This window comes from Arvicanthis niloticus, chromosome 22 (genome assembly GCF_011762505.2).
Source record: "Arvicanthis niloticus isolate mArvNil1 chromosome 22, mArvNil1.pat.X, whole genome shotgun sequence".
Lineage (NCBI taxonomy): Eukaryota > Metazoa > Chordata > Mammalia > Rodentia > Muridae > Arvicanthis > Arvicanthis niloticus.
In genome coordinates, this window is record NC_133429.1 from 5,298,163 (window position 1) to 5,317,943 (window position 19,781).

Sequence of the window (19,781 nt, forward strand, 5' to 3'; positions counted from 1 at the left end):
TCTCAAAAGCCTCCTTAGGATTTGGAGCCTGAGCGTCAGCTACATGAGACTCTGTGTCTTACAACATAAACGGGGCAGGGGAGATAGTTCAGTGGGTAAAATAGCTGTTGCACAAGCGTAATGAATAGTTCAGCCTTGAGTTTGGACCGGTGTAAGCACTGACAGTCAGCCCTACGCAAAATGGTGGGTGAAGACCCCAGAATCTCCCTACTCTCCACCTGGCTTATAAAGAGACTCAGTCTCAAGTTGAAAAGGCTGGGAACATTCAAAGGTTGTCCTTTGACCTCTACCTGAATGCACCTACACTCATATAAAGGCTGTGTGTAAAGAAATCAATAGACAAAAAGGTAGGCATACAGGTAAGGCTCTTGAATCAGCATGCACTAGTCTTAGAAACAAAACAAGAAGCAGGTCTGCATGCTTACATGGCAAATACTTTGCCAAGTGAACCAGCTCCCCAGCCTCTCCGCTTATTTCTTTGGGGGAGGGCAGTATTTGGGGGGGCGGTATGGGGGGTATTTTGGATTTGTGTTTGTCTGTGTTTCTGGGTTTTATTTTGTGGGGTTTTTTGTTTGGGTTTTTTGGGGGGTTGTTGTTATTGTTTGTTTGTTGTTTGTTGTTTTTTTGAGACAAGGTCTTGCTATGTATCTCTGGATGGCCTGGAACTCGCTATATAGACCAGGTAGATTTCAAACTCACAGAGCCCCATCTGCCTCAGGAGGCCAGAATTAAAGACATACATCACTACTGCTGAATGCTTATGCACATCTCCTCACATACATATGCAAAGATGTATGGGCAGGATGGCTGCTTGCAGGAGACATGACTCTGTGGCCAAGATACTTTTCTAATTGATATATTTATTTATTTATTTATTTATTTATTTATTTATTTATTTATTTGAGTTGGGTTGTTTTTAGATGTATAGAGTCTTGTGCAGCCTAGGCTGACCTCCAACTCACTACCTAATAAGAATGACCTTGAACTTCTGATCATTCAGCCTCTACCTTGCAACTCTCAGACTTTCGGCATTCATGGCTGTGCCTGGTAAATGCGGTGCTGAGGATGGAGCCCAGGGCTGTGTTAGTGCAAGGCAACCCCCTATCAACTAAGCTGCACCCTAGCCCCTTGTTTGTTCTAAGATAGGGACTCTCTCATGCCGTCAATGAATGAGGTGCATACTTTTAATCCCAGCATTAGGAAGGCAAAGGCAAGCATATCTCTGTGAGTTCAAGGCCAGCCTGATCTAATGAGTTCCAGGACAGTCAGGGCTACGTAGAAAGACCTTATATTTAAAGAAAAAAATGTTTCATATAGCCCAGGCTGGCCTTGAACTCTCTATGTAGCTGAAGATGAACTTGAATTTCTAATTCTCCTACCTCCACACCCTGAGTGCTGGGATAAGTGTGTACCGCCCCCCCCTCCCCCACACACACTTTACACGTTTCTGTTTAATTTAACTCTGTACTGTGTGATTTGCTATTATCACAGAGTAAAGCTAAAATGTGCAAATAAATCAAGAGACTCAAAATACAATGCCAACCTCACAGCCCCTGCCCACATTTAGAGGGAACTCTACTTTGCATCTTAGCACCAAGGCAGCCCCTACAACTCTGAGGGCTGAAAAAGGATGCCCCAGGGTCTGTCTTCATTCTGATCCACTCTTCTCTCCTACCTAGGGCCTTCCTACGGATGCTCTTTCCTGAGAAGCTGGATGTAGACAAGAAGGGCCGCCCCAGTACTGCTGGCTCCAAGATCAAGGTGGGCCCAGAGGCAGGGAGGGGACAGAATAGGCAAGTTTCACCTGTCCAGACTCTTTTCCTCCTTGTTCCAGTGTCTATCTGTTCCCTGTCCCTTGGGCTCTCACTGTCTATGGCACCCTCTGGCCTATCAGGTCTTCCTTCAGCTCTGGGTTTAGGAAGATGAGCCTAAGTTTGGTCCATCTGTCTTTCCTTCCTTTTCTTTCTTCTCTCCCCTTTCCCCTCCCTGTCTTCATCCCTCCTCTCCTTCCTTCCTTCCTTCCTTCCTTCCTTCCTTCCTTCACGTCCCTTCTCTCCTTTCTTCTATCTCTTCTTCCCTTCTCTTCCTCCTCTCTGCCGTCCCTTCCTCTCCTCTTTCTTCCATCTCTCCGCCTTGTCTGACTCCCTTCTCCCTCCTTTCCATCTTCCCTTCCATCTACTCTTTCTTTCTTCCTGTTCTTGCAAGTGGAGCTCAAGGTCTCGCACATGCTGGCCATGCACACTATTACTGGGCTACACTTTCCAGACCACTTATTTTAAAAGGCAGAAATACAAATACATATACATGTCATAGAGCAGGCTGTCTTACCCATTGTAAGTGTGTAGTTCAGTGACACGTGGGCTATGTTCTGTGTTGTGCAGCCATCCCCACCAGTGGTCTCCAAACTTTATTATCTTTTAAATTCAGAATATGTCCCCAATTCAAAACTAACTTCCAGCCCCTGCTCCCATCATATGGATGTAGATTCTGTCCATATAGATCTGCTGATTTTAAGGACCTCTTTCCTTAAAATGGAAATCATCCAGAACATACCTTGCTAATGTCAGTCACAAAATGTCCTCAGAGTCCATCCATGTTGGAGCTTGTTGTCAGAATGCTCTTCCTTCTGAAGGCTGAATAATATCCTAGTGTGTGGACATACCATGTTACATTCATTTTTTGTCATTCATTGTGCAGAAGGGTCGGGTCCACCTTCTGTTGAGGGTGAATAATGCTGCAGGGAACATAGGGTCCTATCCTAAGGCCACATTCACAATTGTTTGTTTAAGACTTTGTGGTGATAGCAGATCCTTACACATACAAGGAATTAGCTCAATCCCACTTGGCAGTAACAGTCCTGACTGTCCCGGGACTCACTCTGTAGACCAGGCTGGCCAATGATCAGAACCAAGCAGTTACTAACACAGATCACAAACAGTGTTTGAATCTGAATTTCTCATGTCACTTCCCTAGTCTCACCTGGCCCCACAACTTTGCCCAGATGACTAAAATGTATAACCCAAGAACACACACACACACACACACACACACACACACACACACTCCTTATTTCCAAAGTCACTGTCTTCTTAAAAACAGATTGAAGTCTGAGCAGTGGGTTGTTCTGGTTTTTCTACTACTCAGTCATCAAACATTTCCTAAGTACTTATTATGTGCTAAGCTATGTGTTAAATGCAACAGACATTAGAACTCCAAGTTTGGGATCTAAGAGGTGGGTAGATCACCTTTAATCTCAGCACTTGGAAGGCAGAGGAAGGTGGATCTTTGTCAGTTCAAGGCCAGCCTGGTCTACAGAGTGAGTCCCCGGACAGCCAGGACTGTTACACAGAGAAACCCTGTCTCAAAACAAAACAAACAGACAAAGAGTTAGGAGATGCACAGAATTATGCACACCCGTGGTTTGCCCAGTCAGCTTCCCCTCCCACCTTAATGAGTGTTATCTTGAATGCGGAGAACCAGTAGAGTCATCCTCAAGCCTTCCTCATGCCTGATTTTCCCTCTGCCTCAGAAACAAGCCAATGACCTGGTGTCCACACTGAAGAAGTGCACACCACACTATATCCGATGCATCAAACCTAACGAGACCAAGCGGCCCAGGGACTGGGAGGAGAGCAGGTGAGCTGACTATACCCTTCACATGCCCACAAGATCTAGGAGCCCGATGGACCAGCCACTTACATTTGATTCACAGACAGAGCACCAACTTTAGGACCACTCCAGACTGGACACTGAGTCCTCTTTAGAATCTTCTAGGGAGTCAGAGAGATGGCCCAGCATGTAATGGTGCTTGCTGCCAAACCTAATGATCTGAGTTCAACCCCTGGGCTCCATACGATGGAAGACAAGAGCGAAAACCTACAAGTTGTCTCTGACCACGACATCCGTAAAAATATAACTTAATATTTTTATTTAATGCAAAGTGCCTGTGGCCCCAGGGTTACATACATTGAACTGACAGTGGAATCCACCCCACCCAATCCCTAAGTAACTCCAGACTGACTGTGAAATAATCAACACACAGTTTTTCGAATCTAAACTCCAGAACTGATCCTTGAACTAACCTCCAGGATGAGCCCAGAACCTTCCCCTCAGTTCTCAGTCCAGGATTTGGTCCCAGACTGAGCTGAGAAACTCTCTGGGACTTAAAACTCACCATCTAAACCACCAAGCTAGGGGTGGTGGCTTTCATGCTTATTCTCAGTCTTGGGAGGTAGAGGCTGGACATAAATTCAAGGGAAACCTAAGCAGCAGAGAGACACACTGGCCATAGAAAGATAGATAGACAGACAAATTATGTAGACAGTAATTAGGTAGGGAACATGTAGACAGATGACAAATTAGATAGACGGATGCTTAATAGATAAATAGATAGGCAGACAATAGGTAATCCATAGGTAGATGATGATATAAACAAATGAGAGAGAGAGAGAGAGAGAGAGAGAGAGAGAGAGAGAGAGAGAGGCAGACAGACAGACAGACTGCTAACCCATGCAATAACCCCAGCACAAATCCAGACCTCATGCCACTAGTTTTCCCTGGGCATCTCCCATTTTCTGGATCTCAGGAAACCTCACTCCCACAGGGTGAAGCACCAGGTGGAGTACCTGGGCCTGAGGGAGAACATCCGGGTGCGAAGGGCAGGCTTTGCCTACCGTCGCCAGTTCTCCAAGTTCCTGCAAAGGTAATGCACTTGTCTCTCCTGCTTTGACTGCCTCTCCTATTGAAATGGCCAACCATCAGGCCTGCTCCAAACGTCTCCACACCCTCATGGCCTCTCTCTCTAGGTATGCCATTCTGACTCCTGAGACATGGCCACGGTGGCGTGGAGACGAACGCAAGGGTGTCCAGCACCTGCTTCGTGCTGTCAACATGGAGCCAGACCAGTACCAGATGGGGAGTACCAAGGTCTTTGTTAAGAATCCTGAGTCGGTGAGTGTGTGTGAGAGATAAAGAGAGATAGGGACCAGTGGGTAAAAGTGCATAACAAACAAACCCAGCAAGCTGAGTTCTCAGGATGGATCTCAGGAACTCACATAAAGGTGGATGAAGAGAAGCAACTCTACAGACTTGTTCTCCTCTGACCTACACATGCACAACATGAGACTCCTGAAGCATACCATACTACCATACTCTCTCTCTCTCTCTCTCTCTCTCTCTCTCTCTCTCTCTCTCTCACACACACACACACACACTCACACACATACACACACACATTCACATAAAGACATACAGACACAAACACATTTACACAAAGAGACACTCAAAAACACACACACACACAAACACACAGATGTGCTCACACATTTTTAAATGGTGAAAAATATAAGAAAATGAAGAGAGAAGATGACAAGGGGAAGAGGAAAGGGAGAGTTGAGGTTGATGTTGGAGATACAGCTCAGTGACGGAGGTTTGCCTAGCATATTTGAGGCCCTGGGCTCCATCCTCAGCACCAAAGAAAGACAGACAGACAGACAGACAGACAGACAGACAAACAGAGTGCATGTGCTGGTCTGGTAGTACCCAACAGCTGTAATCGCAGCCTTCCAGAGGCTGAGGCAGGAGACTCTAAGTTCAAAGCTAGAGTAAAGGTATAGCAAGACCCTGACAGGGTGAAGGGGAGACTTTGGTTACTTCGTGACACCACCATGTGACCTTGATTAGACTTTGTCAACCTCTTGAAGCCTCAGGTCCCCATATGGAAATGGGACAAAGTAAGAGCCACCTTCCAGGACTGGAATGAGGAATAGACAAAGCAGGAAGTCACCTGCCATAGTGTCTGAGACATAAGCATGTATGAAAAAAGAAAAAGCCCTGTGTTCTGGCCAGTTCTTGGGGAGCAGATCTGAGAGGATGAACACAGGCGTGGTTGGCGGTGCTCCCTTGGTAGAATAAAAGCTCCATTCATGCAAGATCCCTTTCCCTTATCGTTCTTTACTCCTTTGTTCATCCCTTCTGCTCCTCTCCTACCCCTTCTGCTTCTCTCTCTCCTAGTATATATACAGATATGCATGTGTATTGCTAGATATACTCTATAGATATATATTTATATATTAGAGAGATAGAGAAAAAGAGAGAGAGGTCTGAATGTCTCAAAAGTTAGAATTCCCACACAAAATCTGCTAGTAGGGGACTGAGAGGGTGAGCTAATGGCAAAGCACCTGCCTAGAATTTCCAGTGAGCGGCTGGGATTGTTGTTTAATGATGGAGCCATTACCTAACCTAAAAAGCCCTGTGCTCCATTCCCCATCACCAAAAAAAGAAAAAAAGTATAAATTATTACTGATAGAAATTGTTACCTACAATCCAAGCACTAGGGAGCTGAAGCAGGAGAATCACTGTGAATTCCAGACCATACTGTGCTACAGAGTGAGACTTGAGAAGGAGGGGAGAGGCTGAGGCACAGAGTAAGGGAAGAAGGTGGGAGAAGTGAAGGGTTATCAAAGAACAAAGGTGCGAATGTGTAAAACTGCCTAGGAGGATTAGTTGTAACATGTGACAGGACACGGGGACAAATGGGGAGGGAGGAAAAGTGAGAGGATGGAAAGGAGAATAAGAATCCCAACTTCCTAATTATTGCAGGCAAAATTTCCACAAGAAATTAACCCTCCAAAAATTGACACACATGCCAGGCAGTGGTGGCGCACGCCTTTAATCCCAGCACTTGGGAGGCAGAGGCAGGCAGATTTCTGAGTTCGAGGCCAGCCTGGTCTACAGAGTGAGTTCCAGGATAGCCAGGACTACACAGAGAAACCCTGTCTCGAAAAACAAACAAAAAAATTGACACATAGTAGAGAAAAAGTACATAAAATAGAATGAGCTAGGCCAAAGCCTTCTTTTTCTTAAAACAGAGTCCTGCGATACGGAGGCTGGCCACCATCTCATTGTGCAGCCTTAAATTTTGGTCCCCCTATTGCCACCTCATACCTGGGGCACCACAGCCACAGGTTTTGGCTTTGGTGTTGGTAAGGTAGTTCTGGGGGTGGAACCCAGGGTTTGTGAATACTAGGCAAACACCTGCCAACTGAGGTACGTCCCAGCCCCTCTGATAAAGCTATGTAAGAAAAATTAAAATTTGAAGTTGGGTATAGTCGCTCATCACTGTATGCCAACATGCAGGACCATTAGGACATTACGACCATGAGTTCCAGACCCTGTCTCAAAAAATTTAATTGTGACAAAATTTTCAGTGTGGAGACTTTAATTTTTGAAGAATTAACTAAATGAGAACAATTAACACATGACAAGTTAGTGATCAGTTTTTATTAGAATGGGAGTGGTGAGACTGAAGAGGTTGAAGAGGAGAGTGAGATTATTTGTTGAGCTTTTTTGTTTTTGACAAGGTCTCACTATGTAGCCCTGGCTGGCCTGAAATTTGCTACATACACCAGGCTGGCCTCAAACTCATAGAGATCTCCCTGTGTGCTGGAATTACAGGTGTGTACCAACTGTGTGTTGTGGTACATCCCCTTAATCCCAACTCTCAGAGGCAGAAGCAAGAGGATCTCTGTGAAAATTAAGTCTAGCCTGGTCTACAGTGTGATTTTCAAGGCATCCAGGGTCACGTGGAGAGAATCTTTCTCAAATAAATAAGCAAACAAACAAATAAATTTTGTAAATATTTTATTTCTTTTATGTGTGTGGGTGTTTTGCCTGCCTATTCCATGTGCATGCAGTACCTGTGATGACCAGAAGAGGGCATCAGATCCCTGGAACTGGAGTTACAGAGAGTTGTGAGCCGCCATGTGGGTACTGGGAACCAAACCAACCCAGGTCCTCTGGAAGAGCAGACAGTGTTCTTAACCACTGAACCATCTCTCCAATTCCAAAAGTAAAAGTTTTATAAGGTGTTGGGAGAAGCATGGGATTGACTCAGATGAAAAGATTTTAGTAAAATGAAAGGAGAAAAATGAAGATAGATGGGCTGAAAAGATGGCTCAGCAGTTAAAAGCACTTGCTGCCCTTTCAGAGGACCCAGATTCAGCTCCCAGCATCCATGTGCTGGCTCACAAACATTCATACCTCCAATTACAGATGAATTAATGCTCTCTATTGCCCATATAGTCATGTGGGCAAACACCCATACACATAAAAATTAAGAATAAGCAAATATTTAAATTTAAAAATAAATAAATCTTTAAAAGATAAAAACAAAAGTAGAGAAAACGGTTAAAAGAAAAGTCGGGGCTGTTGAGCCATCTCAGAGGATAAAGTCTCTTATCAATCTTGACACTGAATTTGATCCCTGGAACCACACAGTGGAAAGTGAGAACTGACTCCAGAAAGTTGTCTTCTAGCTGCCATAAGTTCATCCCAGAAACACACACACACACACACACACACACACACACACACACACACACACAGAGCAAACCAGTGGTTGAACTGGGATTTGAAGCTAACAAGACAAACCCAGAGTTCTAATTTAATCTTATTAATGTATATGTATGTGTGAGAGAGTTTGCTATGGGTGAGAGGGTGCCCACGGAGGCCAAATGAGAGTGTTGGACCCCGTGGAGCTGGAATTACAGGTGGTTGTGGGCTGCCTGACATGAGTACTGGGAACAGGACTTAGGTCTTCCACAAGAGCCATAGGAACTCAACTGCTGAGCTGTATCTCCCGCACACCACCCCTGTTCTAATTTAATGTAGAGGGAGGGGCCTGGGCCCCTAAGTAGGAAGGACTTCTGGGTGCAGTCCAGAAAAGAAAACGAAAACAGTTTTGGGTGGTGAGAGTGTGGCTCATTTGATAAAGTACTTGCCTGGGATCCACAAAGCCCTTGGTTCCTTTCAGCAGCCCATAAACCAGACTAATGGTGCCTGCCTATCACCCCAACATGAGGTAGAGGCAGGAGGTTCAGGAGTTCAAGTTGTCCTCAACCGCATAGCATGTGTGAGGATATCCAGGAGGGTCCATGGGAAGTCAGGGACTCGGGAGATGCTGGGACCCACTACCCCTCCCTCCTGTCCAGCTTTTCCTCCTGGAAGAGATGCGAGAGAGGAAGTTTGACGGCTTCGCCCGCACTATCCAGAAAGCCTGGCGGCGCCATGTAGCAGTCCGAAAGTATGAAGAGATGCGGGAAGAAGGTGAGGGGCCTTCACTAGGAGGCTCAGTCTGGGGACAAGAGGATTAAGGAGAGGCCATGACTTTTAACTACACACATGTCTTCTCAGCTTCCAACATCCTACTGAACAAGAAGGAACGAAGGCGAAACAGCATCAACCGGAACTTCGTCGGGGACTACCTGGGGCTGGAGGAGCGGCCTGAGCTACGCCAGTTCCTGGCCAAAAGAGAACGAGTGGACTTTGCCGACTCAGTCACCAAGTATGACCGCCGCTTCAAGGTGAGACCTGAGTGGGTGTTCCCATCTGAGGTTGTGCCTCTGCTGAGCACCCACACCAGAAGCATCCCACGCATGGGATCCAGATGCACCTGCCCATGAGTGTATGTTCACTTAGCCTCCAGACATCTTTCCTCACAGACACACCTCCCACAAATAAAACTTCCACTGTGGTAGATACTGCTGTCCATCAAACATGACCTCATGGGGCTGTAGCACAATTGGCAGAGAACTTGGGTTAGCATGCACCCTGTGTTCCATCCCCAGTACTACGTAAACCAGGCAGGGTAGCTAATACCTACAACCCCAGGTCTTGGGGGAGGCTAGGGGGATCATGATTCATGGTCATCCTCCACTATATAGTGAGTTCCAGGTCAGCCTGAGCTAGAAGAAACCCTGGGTAGGGGATGGGGGAGGGGGACATCTCATGGCACACTGTCACACCCATCCACATTCCCACAGCTAGTAATAGAGCTGTCTATTAAGCCTGTCTTTGTGTAACCCAGACACACTATCCGTCAGATACACCCTCATTTTCCCTGATACATCTGTCTAAGATGACATATTCACTTTATCCAGAAGCCTATTCACAGGACCACTTCCCTCACGTGGCTTAGACATGCATGCCCATTGCACCTTCACTTGACTCTGAAGCCCCTGTCTATATTAACACTCTCACCGGGTCAAGAGAGCCTTGTTCACAGGTGCATGCCTGCCTGTCCCAGAAATCATGACCCAATTAACATAATCTAGAGAATCCCTCGAAGACATGCACAGGTGTCTAAATGTGTATATGGCACAGATGGCGGGATGGCAGGTAAAGGTACCTGCTGACAACCTGAAGACCTGAGTTCAATCCCTAGAACCCAGTTGGTAGAGGGAGAGAACTGACTCCCATAGGTTGTCCTCTGACCTCCATGCCATGCCATGCACATGCTTGCACATACACAGATACACACAAAAAAATAAGCTACCGAAGTAAAATATAACTAACCGTCATAGCCACCTTCCTATACAACTCATAGATTCATATACAGACATGTCCCTTACTTGTGGCCATGACTTTCCTTTTTTTTTTTTTTTTTTTTTTTTTTCTTTTCATTCATTTAAGCCAAGGCTGGCCTAAAACATACAATCTTCCTGCCCTAACCTCCCAAGCCCGGAGATTACATGTGTGTCCCACCACAAAAAAAAAAACTTTTTACACAATATACCCTTATCTACCTCTGTGATGTGTCTTCACTTGCTCAAGCAATCAATACTCCCCTACCCCAAGGTAGGGGTTCACTGTGTAGGCCTAGCTATTCTGGAACTCACTCTGTAGACCTCCTTGGCCTAGAACTCACAGAATCTACCTGCCTCTGCCTCCCAAGTACTGAGATTAAAAGTGTAGGCCACCACCACCTGGCCTCAATCCATACCTTTACAAAACCTGAGCTGAGGGCATGTGGCCCAGTGTGTGCTTGTTCTGCCAGGAAGCATTCATGGACCCCCAAATTTCCAGTGCAATGGAATTAGGGTCTCTTTATTACACACTTGGGCTTGGGCTCTCCTCCAGCCCAACCCTGACACAGCACATCGGGAAGGCAGTGCAGCCCTAAACCCTCAGCAGAAGAAAGTTTTATAGGAAATGTGAACAAGTGGGGGCTGTCTAGCCTGGCAAGCATCTAATAGTCAGTCTATAAGCCACAGGTTCTGAAGCAAGACCGTATCCATCACAAAGGGTCTAACAACACATCTGAAACAATCTTTGATTAACTGTTGCTAGGAAGTAGCTACATAGTAACTCTGGCCAAGGACAAGCTGTGGCATCTTAACTGTTGCTAGGAAGTAGCCAGATAGTAACTCTGGCCAAAGACAAGCTGTGGCGGCCTCCCTGGTACTTGGGTGCAGCTTGGGTTCTACTACAGATCAAGTTCTCAGGCTTTTTTTTTTTCTTTTTAAATGGAGGCCGGTCCCAAGATTGAGTAGGTTTGGCCTCTCATGCTTAGCATGCAAGAATCCCTTTCCCAGCACAGGTGTATACACATACATACAGTTTTGTGAACTTTTCCTAGAGAGACTAACAAATGTCTCATTACTCCTAATAGGACACTAATGACAGACCAAAGAGATGATTCCATTAAAGAATAGCTCGGTGACACAAGTTTAGTTTGTTGTTTCCAGAAACATGGATGAGAGATTGGTTACTTACAGAAGCACTGGCAACTTAAAATTGGCTAGACCATTGGAGAAACTATATCTCTAATTCTCCCTCACAAACCATTAACTGTCTATATAGATCTTCAAGGAGGGACAGGGCCACATGAATTCCTCATCCGAAATCAAAAGTTAGTAGGCCCAATCTTGTGCACATCTCTTAAAAGTAAATTTGGCTGCAGAGGACAACAGCCATGTCATACCCAGAAGACAGAATTTCACAACACACACACACACACACACACACACACACACACACACACACACACACGACTACAGTGGCAGACCATATCCATCAGATGTTTCTTTTATCTTGTACCTATCGACTAGCCCTGACATACATTTTCTAAACAATATAACCTCACCTTTATTCTATTTGTTACATGATTTGGCAACTCACACACAGAGATTTCCCAGTCACCTGCCCTGAAAGCTCCACCCTTGTCTAGAGTTGATCCTCTGGTGCCAGGCTGCCCATCCCCTGGGGACCACCCCTCAGCCTCTGGCATTTCCTTCCTTCAGCCCATCAGACGGGACTTGATCCTGACCCCAAAGTGTGTGTATGTGATTGGGAGAGAGAAGGTGAAAAGGGGACCAGAGAAGGGTTTGGTGCGTGAAGTCCTGAAGAAGAAATTAGAGATCCAGGCCCTCCGAGGGGTGTCCCTCAGGTAAGGACAAGTGGCCATCTGTCCTGTAGTAACCCACCTGTCAGGTGTTCCTCTGCTGCCTCCTTGCTTGTTACCATAGTAACTGTAGGTGCTATTATACCTTTAGCAGTCTTGTTACTACCTGCCACATTCACTTGCCTCTACTCTCACGATCTTGAACAAACTATTTAATTACATTTTTATTTGGGGGGAGGGGCACACATCACAGTACGTGAGTGGAGGTCTATATAAAGGCATTCCACCACGTGGGTCCCAGAGAATGCAACTCAGGTCCCGCCCTACTTTCATTTTCTTTGTGTGGAGACAATTTCTGTCCCTCCTTCCTACCTGACCTCTGAGCGTTCTCAATTATCACTTTCCCAGGCTCCTCCTTCTCCCTTCCCCCAATTGATCCTCATAGATCGGACCCTACACATCATGTCTTCCTGCACCCCTTAATGCTCTCTTGCCTTTTCCCCAGCACCCGACAGGATGACTTCTTCATCCTTCAAGAAGAGGCTGCTGACAGCTTCTTAGAAAGTATCTTCAAGACCGAATTTGTCAGCCTTCTGAGCAAGCGCTTTGAAGAGGCAGCACGCAGGCCCCTACCCCTCACCTTCAGCGACATGTACGCCCCTCAATCCATAGCCACCCTCTGCCCGACCTATGCGCAGTGCCCCCTACCTACTGCAGGGACCTCGGCATAAGTAGGGTGTGGAAAAGGGACCCCAACTGGTATACCCAAACACTTTTCTCTCCTACTTTTCAGAATGATAGAGGACTGTGTCCTGTGTGCCGAGTCTTTTTTTTTTTTTTTTTTTTTGTTTTTTGTTTTTTGTTTTTGTTTTTTCGAGACAGGGTTTCTCTGTGTAGCCCTGGCTGTCCTGGAACTCACTCTGTAGACCAGGCTGGCCTCGAACTCAGAAATCCGCCTACCTCTGCCTCCCAAGTGCTAGGATTAAAGGCGTGCGCCACCACCGCCCCCAAACACTTTTCTCTCCCCTAGGCTGCAGTTCCGGGTGAAGAAGGAAGGCTGGGGAGGAGGCAGTACCCGAAATGTCACCTTCTCTCGCGGGACAGGTGACTTGGCTGTGCTCAAGGCTGGGGGTCGAGCTCTCACTATCAGCATTGGGGACGGATTGCCTAAGAGCACCAGTAAGTCAGCGGAAACCAGAACTGGGCATCGTGGGGGCGGGGCCTGGGGCGTGGTCACTGAAGAGGCGAAACCAACTAACTAGGCTAGTCTAGAGAGGTCAGGGCCTCTAGGGCCAAGGTATAGAAGAAGACATCTTGCCTTAGAGAAATGACCAATAAGAAGGAGAGAAACGTGGAGAGGCATGGTCATAGAAGCAACACTAAGCTGCCAACAGATGGTGGGGCGTGTCCCAGAGTGGGAGAGCTCAAAAAATAAGTATGAAATCCCCACCTGCAACTAACATAAAAGAACCAATGAGTTCTCAAGGGCGTGGTCTCAAGCTGAACCAGTGTGGAGCAGTGTTGGACCTGGGCAAGGGCCTAGTCTGGCCAGGCCACAAACCTATCTCCGATTTCTTCTTCTCTCAGAGCCTACACGGAAGGGATTAGCCCAGGGAAGACCTCGAAGGTCCGCGCAGGCTCCCACTCGAGCAGCCCCTGGGCCCCCCAGAGGTAAGGAGACACTTCCTTCGTCTGCTGTGGACTTAAGAAGCTAACAAGAGCATTATCTCACCTCACCATAGCTCTTCTGTATACTACAAGATGGAGGCAGGATAAGCATAATTGGAAATACCTTTAAGATCCTACCCTAGATAGTCACTGACTTCTCCCTAGCCAAAAGAAACTACATTTTATTTAGCTAACTCATCAAATTTATTCTTGCCTCCAGACCTCTGCTTGGATTTGCTATCTACATTCCCACACCACTTTTATCCCAGTCATAGAGTGCTTGTTTAGCACGAAGAAAGCCATATAAATTTAGTGTGTCAACTGCACAGGAAGCATGATGCAGCCAGGCCACATGACACCCTGTCTCAAAAATAAACACACACACATCTGAGCCGGGTGTAGTGAACACCTAATTTCAGAACACAGGAGGCAGAGGCAGGTTGATCTCTGAAAGTTTAAGGCCAGATTGGTCTACATAGCCAGTCCCAGGCCAGCCAGGCCTACGTAGTGAAACCCTGAATCAAAAGTGGAATGAGAGATAGAAGGGGGTGGGGAGAGAGAAGGAGGGAGAGAAGAAGGAAGAGGGAAAGGAAAAAGAAGAGGAAGAGGAAGAAAAAAGAAGCCCATAAATTCCTCTTCAAGTAAAGGCTCATGGTGCATATAGCTTGGGGGCCTGAATTTGGCCCTCAGAACACAAAAGAATGTGGAAAGAGGGAACCGACTCCATAGAGTTGGACTCAAACCTCAGGTTGAGAGTGGCTGCGTCTTCTGTGAGGCTTAGGGCGTAGAGCTGACTCCTCAAATGTTAGCAGCCACTCATGACAGATAACTCTATCTTTGCTTCCACCATAGGCCTGAATCGAAATGGGGTACCGCCCTCTTCCCAGGTAAGGTCCCTACCCCTGGAGATCACATCTGGCAGGAGTTCCCAGAGGCCTCCACGGGGCCCTCCATCCTCAACCCTAGGAGCCAGCAGACGTCCTCGAGCACGGCCACCTTCAGAGCACAACACAGAATTCCTGAATGTGCCTGACCAGGGTGTGGCAGGGTAGGTAGGGAAAGAGAGAGGGTGCAGCCCCAGGAGGCAGTGGGATATCGGAGTATCTAGGACTGTGATGAGACCCACGCTGTCCCCCTCTCCCCCACAGTATGCAAAGGAAGAGAAGCGTAGGGCAGAGACCTGTGCCAGGAGTGGGCCGACCTAAGCCCCAACCGCGGACACATGGCCCGAGGTGCCGGGCACTGTACCAATACATAGGCCAAGACGTGGATGAGCTGAGCTTTAACGTGAATGAAGTAATTGAGATCCTCATGGAAGGTTTGTATTCTGGGGCAGGGGTGGAGAGTGGGGAGTCTTCAGAACCCTGACACGGTGAGACAGTCACACGTTACTGCACAGCCTTTCCATCCATGCAAGAACAAGAGCTAGAGTTAATGAGATGATGGCCCAATGGATAAAAGTCGTTACCACCATATCTGTTGCTCTCAGTTTAATCTGCAGGACCCACACAATCACATGATGGAAGGAAAGATTGGACTTTGACCTAAAGATACACACACACACACACACACACACACACACACACCCCGAGGCTGGGCTGGGGAGATGGCTCCATGGTTAAAGCTCTTGCTTTGAAAATATGAGGACCAGAGTTCTGATTCCCAGATACCAGTAAATGCTGGGTAGGCATGGCAGTGTATCTGTAATTCCAGACTCAGAAGACAGACACGGGACCCTCAGAGCAAGCTGGATAGTAGGCCTAGCCACATCGCTGAGCTGTGATTCTGACTGAAAGATTCTGCCTCAGTGAATAAGGTAGATGAGCAGAAGAAGATGACAACATAGGGTCTCCATACACACATGTACCCACATACATGGGCTCCTACACGCATGCAAAAGCATGCAACACATGTAACATAAAGGTGCATGTCATGCACGCACATTGTTGAAAAAGAAAGGGTAATAAAAAATTAAAGCTGAATGCAGCAGTGCACACTCATTTAAAAAGGAGGATAAATGAATGGATAGCCGTGTTCAGCTCCCAGCCTCACCAGGCTGCAGAGCCTTGATACCCTTGTCTCTGACACTGATCCTAAAGCACAGGGCCTGTGGCCTCATCACATCTAGTGCCTAAGCATCTTTGTCATTTCATCTCACTTAGAGAGAAGGACATGCCTAGGATGGTTTTGAATTCCTTATCCTTGCTCCTCCGACCTCCTGGTCCCCAGCATGACAGCAGACTACCACATTGCCAGGCTGAAACTTTTATTTTTGTCAGTAACAGCTGACTTTACAGATCCTTGACAGTAGGAAGGAAGCTGAGTCTGGATGGCCCTACCCAGTTCTTCCCTCCATCCTCCGGAGTAACCACAGACAGGTTCTTCACAGACTCCATAAGTGGACGGCAAGGCTTCCTGGATGTCAAGGGGACCTGGTTATTCCTGACTAAACCTGAGAATTGAAGGACGGGGTCTATGGAGGAAGGTGGTTTGATAAAAGAGCACAAGTAACTCATCTAGAGAATGACAGAGACTGTGAATGCAGATCAGCGGTAGAGCACTTGCTTCACAGGCATGAGGTTCTGGATTCCATCCTTCTCGATGTAAAAGAGGGATGAGGGAATGGAAGGGTGGGAAAGCGATGGAAGTCTGGGTTCAGGCTTAGCCGGTAAACTACTCAGCAGTAGAACACATGCCTAGCAGGTACAAGGCCCTGGACTTGATCCCAATCAACTTCAGACCCAACTGCTGATAGTCATGCATGATGGTACATACATATAGTCCTAGAACTTCAGAGATTGAGGAAGGAGGTTGCAGAGTATAAAGCCAAGATGGGCCAGTCATGGAGACAGACCCAGTCTCTAATCAAAACAAAACTGAGTGTGACTGTTCATGCCCATAATCACAGTCCTCAGGGGTCAGACAAAGGGGGCTTAGGAACCCAAGGACAACCTTAGCCACCAAGCACACAGTGCACACATCTTTGTGTGTATGTGTCTGTGAGGATGTGTACACAGGCATGCGTATCTGTGGACTTATCTGTCTGTGTGTGTGTCTGTATGTATGTGCATACACATATGCATTCCTATGTTTCACTGAAGGTGCACAGGTATCATGGTGCACACACAGAGGTCAGAGGGCAATCTAGAGTCAGTCCTTACCTTTACCTTGTTTGAGGCAGTGTCTCTTGTTGCTTGCTATCATATATGCCAGGCTAGCTCACCCAAGAGTTTATGGGGATTCTCCTGTTTCACCATTGAGCTAGAATAACAGATGTGTATATACCACTGCATCTGGCTTTCAATGGTTCTAAAGAACCAAACTCAGGTCCTCACACATGTACAATATGTACTTTCTTCACTAAGCCATCTCTCCAGACCTACACAGAGTGTGTTTGAAAACAGCCAGAGCCACATGACACCATATCTCAAAAGCATAATTAATTAACTAATTAACTAATTAAAATAAAAATCTAAGATAGACACAGAACAGACATGTGGGCTTTCTCCAGTGTGCACTGGGCACTTGAAGCTCTTTTCTCCCACAGATTCTTCTGGCTGGTGGAAGGGTCGGCTTCATGGCCAGGAAGGTCTCTTTCCAGGAAACTATGTGGAGAAGATCTGATCGTCTGTCCACCAGCCTGCCTGCTTGCCTGCCTGGGAGCCAAACCCTGCCAGTGGAAGTCTTGATTATCCTGTCTGCACTGACCAGAATGCTCAGGCTTGTAGCCTCCAGCCCAGTGGGGGCGCTGTGTATGGAGGATCACCACTGTAGCATCCCATGTCTGGGACTGCCTTCCCATGGGTTGAATTGCTATCTAAGTCTCCATTTGGTCATGTGTCCAATAGTATCTGCTGCAGAACCTACCTCCCAGCTGCCTTGTGTGTATGAAATGAATCATGTCCTGCCCTGTGAGCAAAGTGCCGTGCACTGCCCAGAGTTAAGAGACTCTGACAATTAGACCTTTCCACTTTCTCTGTCACTGAGGCAATAAACATGTGTCAGGTAAAAGCAAAAAGTAAATTACTGAGTTCTGGGGCTGGGGATGTTACTTAGTTGCTTTCCTCTCAAGCATAATCCCCACAGTTTCATCAGGACTGCATAAAACTGGGCTTGGTGGCCCATGACTGTGATCTCAATTCTTACCAGGTAGAAACAGGAAGAGCAAGAGGTCAATGTCATCCTTGGCTATACAGCTGATTTTTTTAAAAAGTGTGTGTGTGTGAGTGTGTATGTGTGTGAGTGTGTATATGTGTATGTGTGTATGAGAGAGAGTGTGTGTGTGTGAGTGTGTGTGTGTGAGTGTGTATATGTGTATATGTGTGTGCATGTGTGCGTGTGTGTATATATATATGTGTATGTGTGTATGAGAGAGTGTGTGTGTGTGAGTGTGTGTGTGTATATGTGTATATGTGTGTGCATGTGTGTGTATATGTGTATGTGTGTATGAGAGTGTGTGTGTGTGTGTGTGAGTGTGTGTGTGTGAGTGTGTGTGTGTGAGTGTGTATATGTGTATGTGTGTATGAGAGAGTGTGTGTGTGAGTGTGTGTGTGTGAGTGTGTGTGTGTGTGTGTGTGTGTGTGTGTGTGTGTGTGTGTGTGTGTGTGTGTGTGTGTAGGTCAGAGGACAACCTTGTGAACCTAATTCTCTACTTCCCCCAGGCAGATTCCAGGAATTGAATCAAACTCAGGTCATCAGGTTTAGTGGTAAGGGCCTTAACCCATTAAACCACCTCACCAGCCCCTACATAGCTGACTTTGAGGATATCCTGGGCTACAGTAAGGTCCTTTGAGGAGGTGGGGGGAAGGCTGCCCAGAAAAGCCCATCTGGTCCTTTTTCCTTTCCCCTCTGCATTTGCCTCAAGAAACCAACCTTGGCTGGAAAACAAGCACAAGAAAGCAGCTGGGCCTCATCAGGCCTCTTGTTAGCCAATCATTGTGCAAAAGTTGTAACAGTCCTTGAGTGTGGCCGGACCACATGATCTCTGAATTCTTTTACATTTTAGTTCAAGATCAAGAATACTTGTTTAGCCAGCTCTGAAAAACCAGAGAGACACAGAGACAGACAGAAACTTATCTTATAGAGCAGATTAACCTTGAACTCCTACAGATCTGTCTTCCTTTGCCTTGTAAGTGCTAAAGTTAAAGACATGTGTCCTCTGCCTGGTTTCACAAACCAGTGTTAAAAACCAAGATTTATTTGTTTTAAATATTATTTTCTTTTTTGAGATTATAAAATAATTATTTTTGAGATTATAAAATAATCATCTCTCCCTTCCTAAATATATAAATATACTTGCTCAGTCTGTACAATATCATTTGTTTGTATGTATTTTCAGGGCTGACCATTTGATATTGGATAACCAATTGGCATGTTCTTCTCTGGGGAACACTATTTCTCTCTTTCTCAACATTCCTTAGTTGCCTATAGTTCTTTTCTAGTGTTCAGGCCTCATATGAGTTCATGACTTTTATGAAAGGGTGAGAGACTCAGCAGGCAAAGGTGCCTGTTGTTCCCTCTCGGGAACCTGAATTTCGTCCCCAGAACCCACATAAAGGTGGAAAGATAGAACCAACTATGCAAAGTTTTCCTCTTTCATGTGTTCTCTCCCACTAATAACATATTGGGGCTAGAGAGATGGTTCAGCAGTTAAGAGCACTGACTGCTCTCCTAGAGGACCAGGGTTTGATTCCCAGTACCCACCAGATAGCTCACAATCATCTATAACTCCAGTCCAGGGTCTCTAACACCTTATTCTGTCCTCCCTGGGCCCAGGCACACACACAGTACATATACACACATGTAGACAAAGCACTTATATACATAAAATAAACAGATAAATGTTTAAAATAATGATAGTATATAAATTGTTTAGAGCCAGCGGGGTGACTCAGCAGGTCGAGATACTTCCTATCAAGTCTGATAGCGTGGT

The 19,781-nt window shown here is 46.4% G+C and overlaps 1 protein-coding gene across 1 annotated transcript in view; it reads left to right on the forward strand.

Moving 5' to 3' along the window:
- The window catches only part of Myo1f (myosin IF), a 52,184-nt gene extending 33,155 nt beyond the window's left edge, over positions 1 to 19,029 (forward strand). Inside the window, exons 16-28 of the mRNA XM_076919737.1 lie at positions 1,680 to 1,761; positions 3,530 to 3,636; positions 4,604 to 4,702; positions 4,806 to 4,950; positions 8,991 to 9,105; positions 9,193 to 9,362; positions 12,081 to 12,226; positions 12,687 to 12,833; positions 13,212 to 13,360; positions 13,769 to 13,852; positions 14,702 to 14,897; positions 14,998 to 15,167; positions 17,397 to 19,029. Of these exons, the coding sequence (XP_076775852.1) occupies positions 1,680 to 1,761; positions 3,530 to 3,636; positions 4,604 to 4,702; positions 4,806 to 4,950; positions 8,991 to 9,105; positions 9,193 to 9,362; positions 12,081 to 12,226; positions 12,687 to 12,833; positions 13,212 to 13,360; positions 13,769 to 13,852; positions 14,702 to 14,897; positions 14,998 to 15,167; positions 17,397 to 17,473 (1,687 nt within the window). The 3' untranslated portion in view covers positions 17,474 to 19,029. The remainder of the gene's footprint in view (positions 1 to 1,679; positions 1,762 to 3,529; positions 3,637 to 4,603; positions 4,703 to 4,805; positions 4,951 to 8,990; positions 9,106 to 9,192; positions 9,363 to 12,080; positions 12,227 to 12,686; positions 12,834 to 13,211; positions 13,361 to 13,768; positions 13,853 to 14,701; positions 14,898 to 14,997; positions 15,168 to 17,396) is intronic.
- The last annotated feature ends 752 nt before the right edge of the window (positions 19,030 to 19,781 follow it).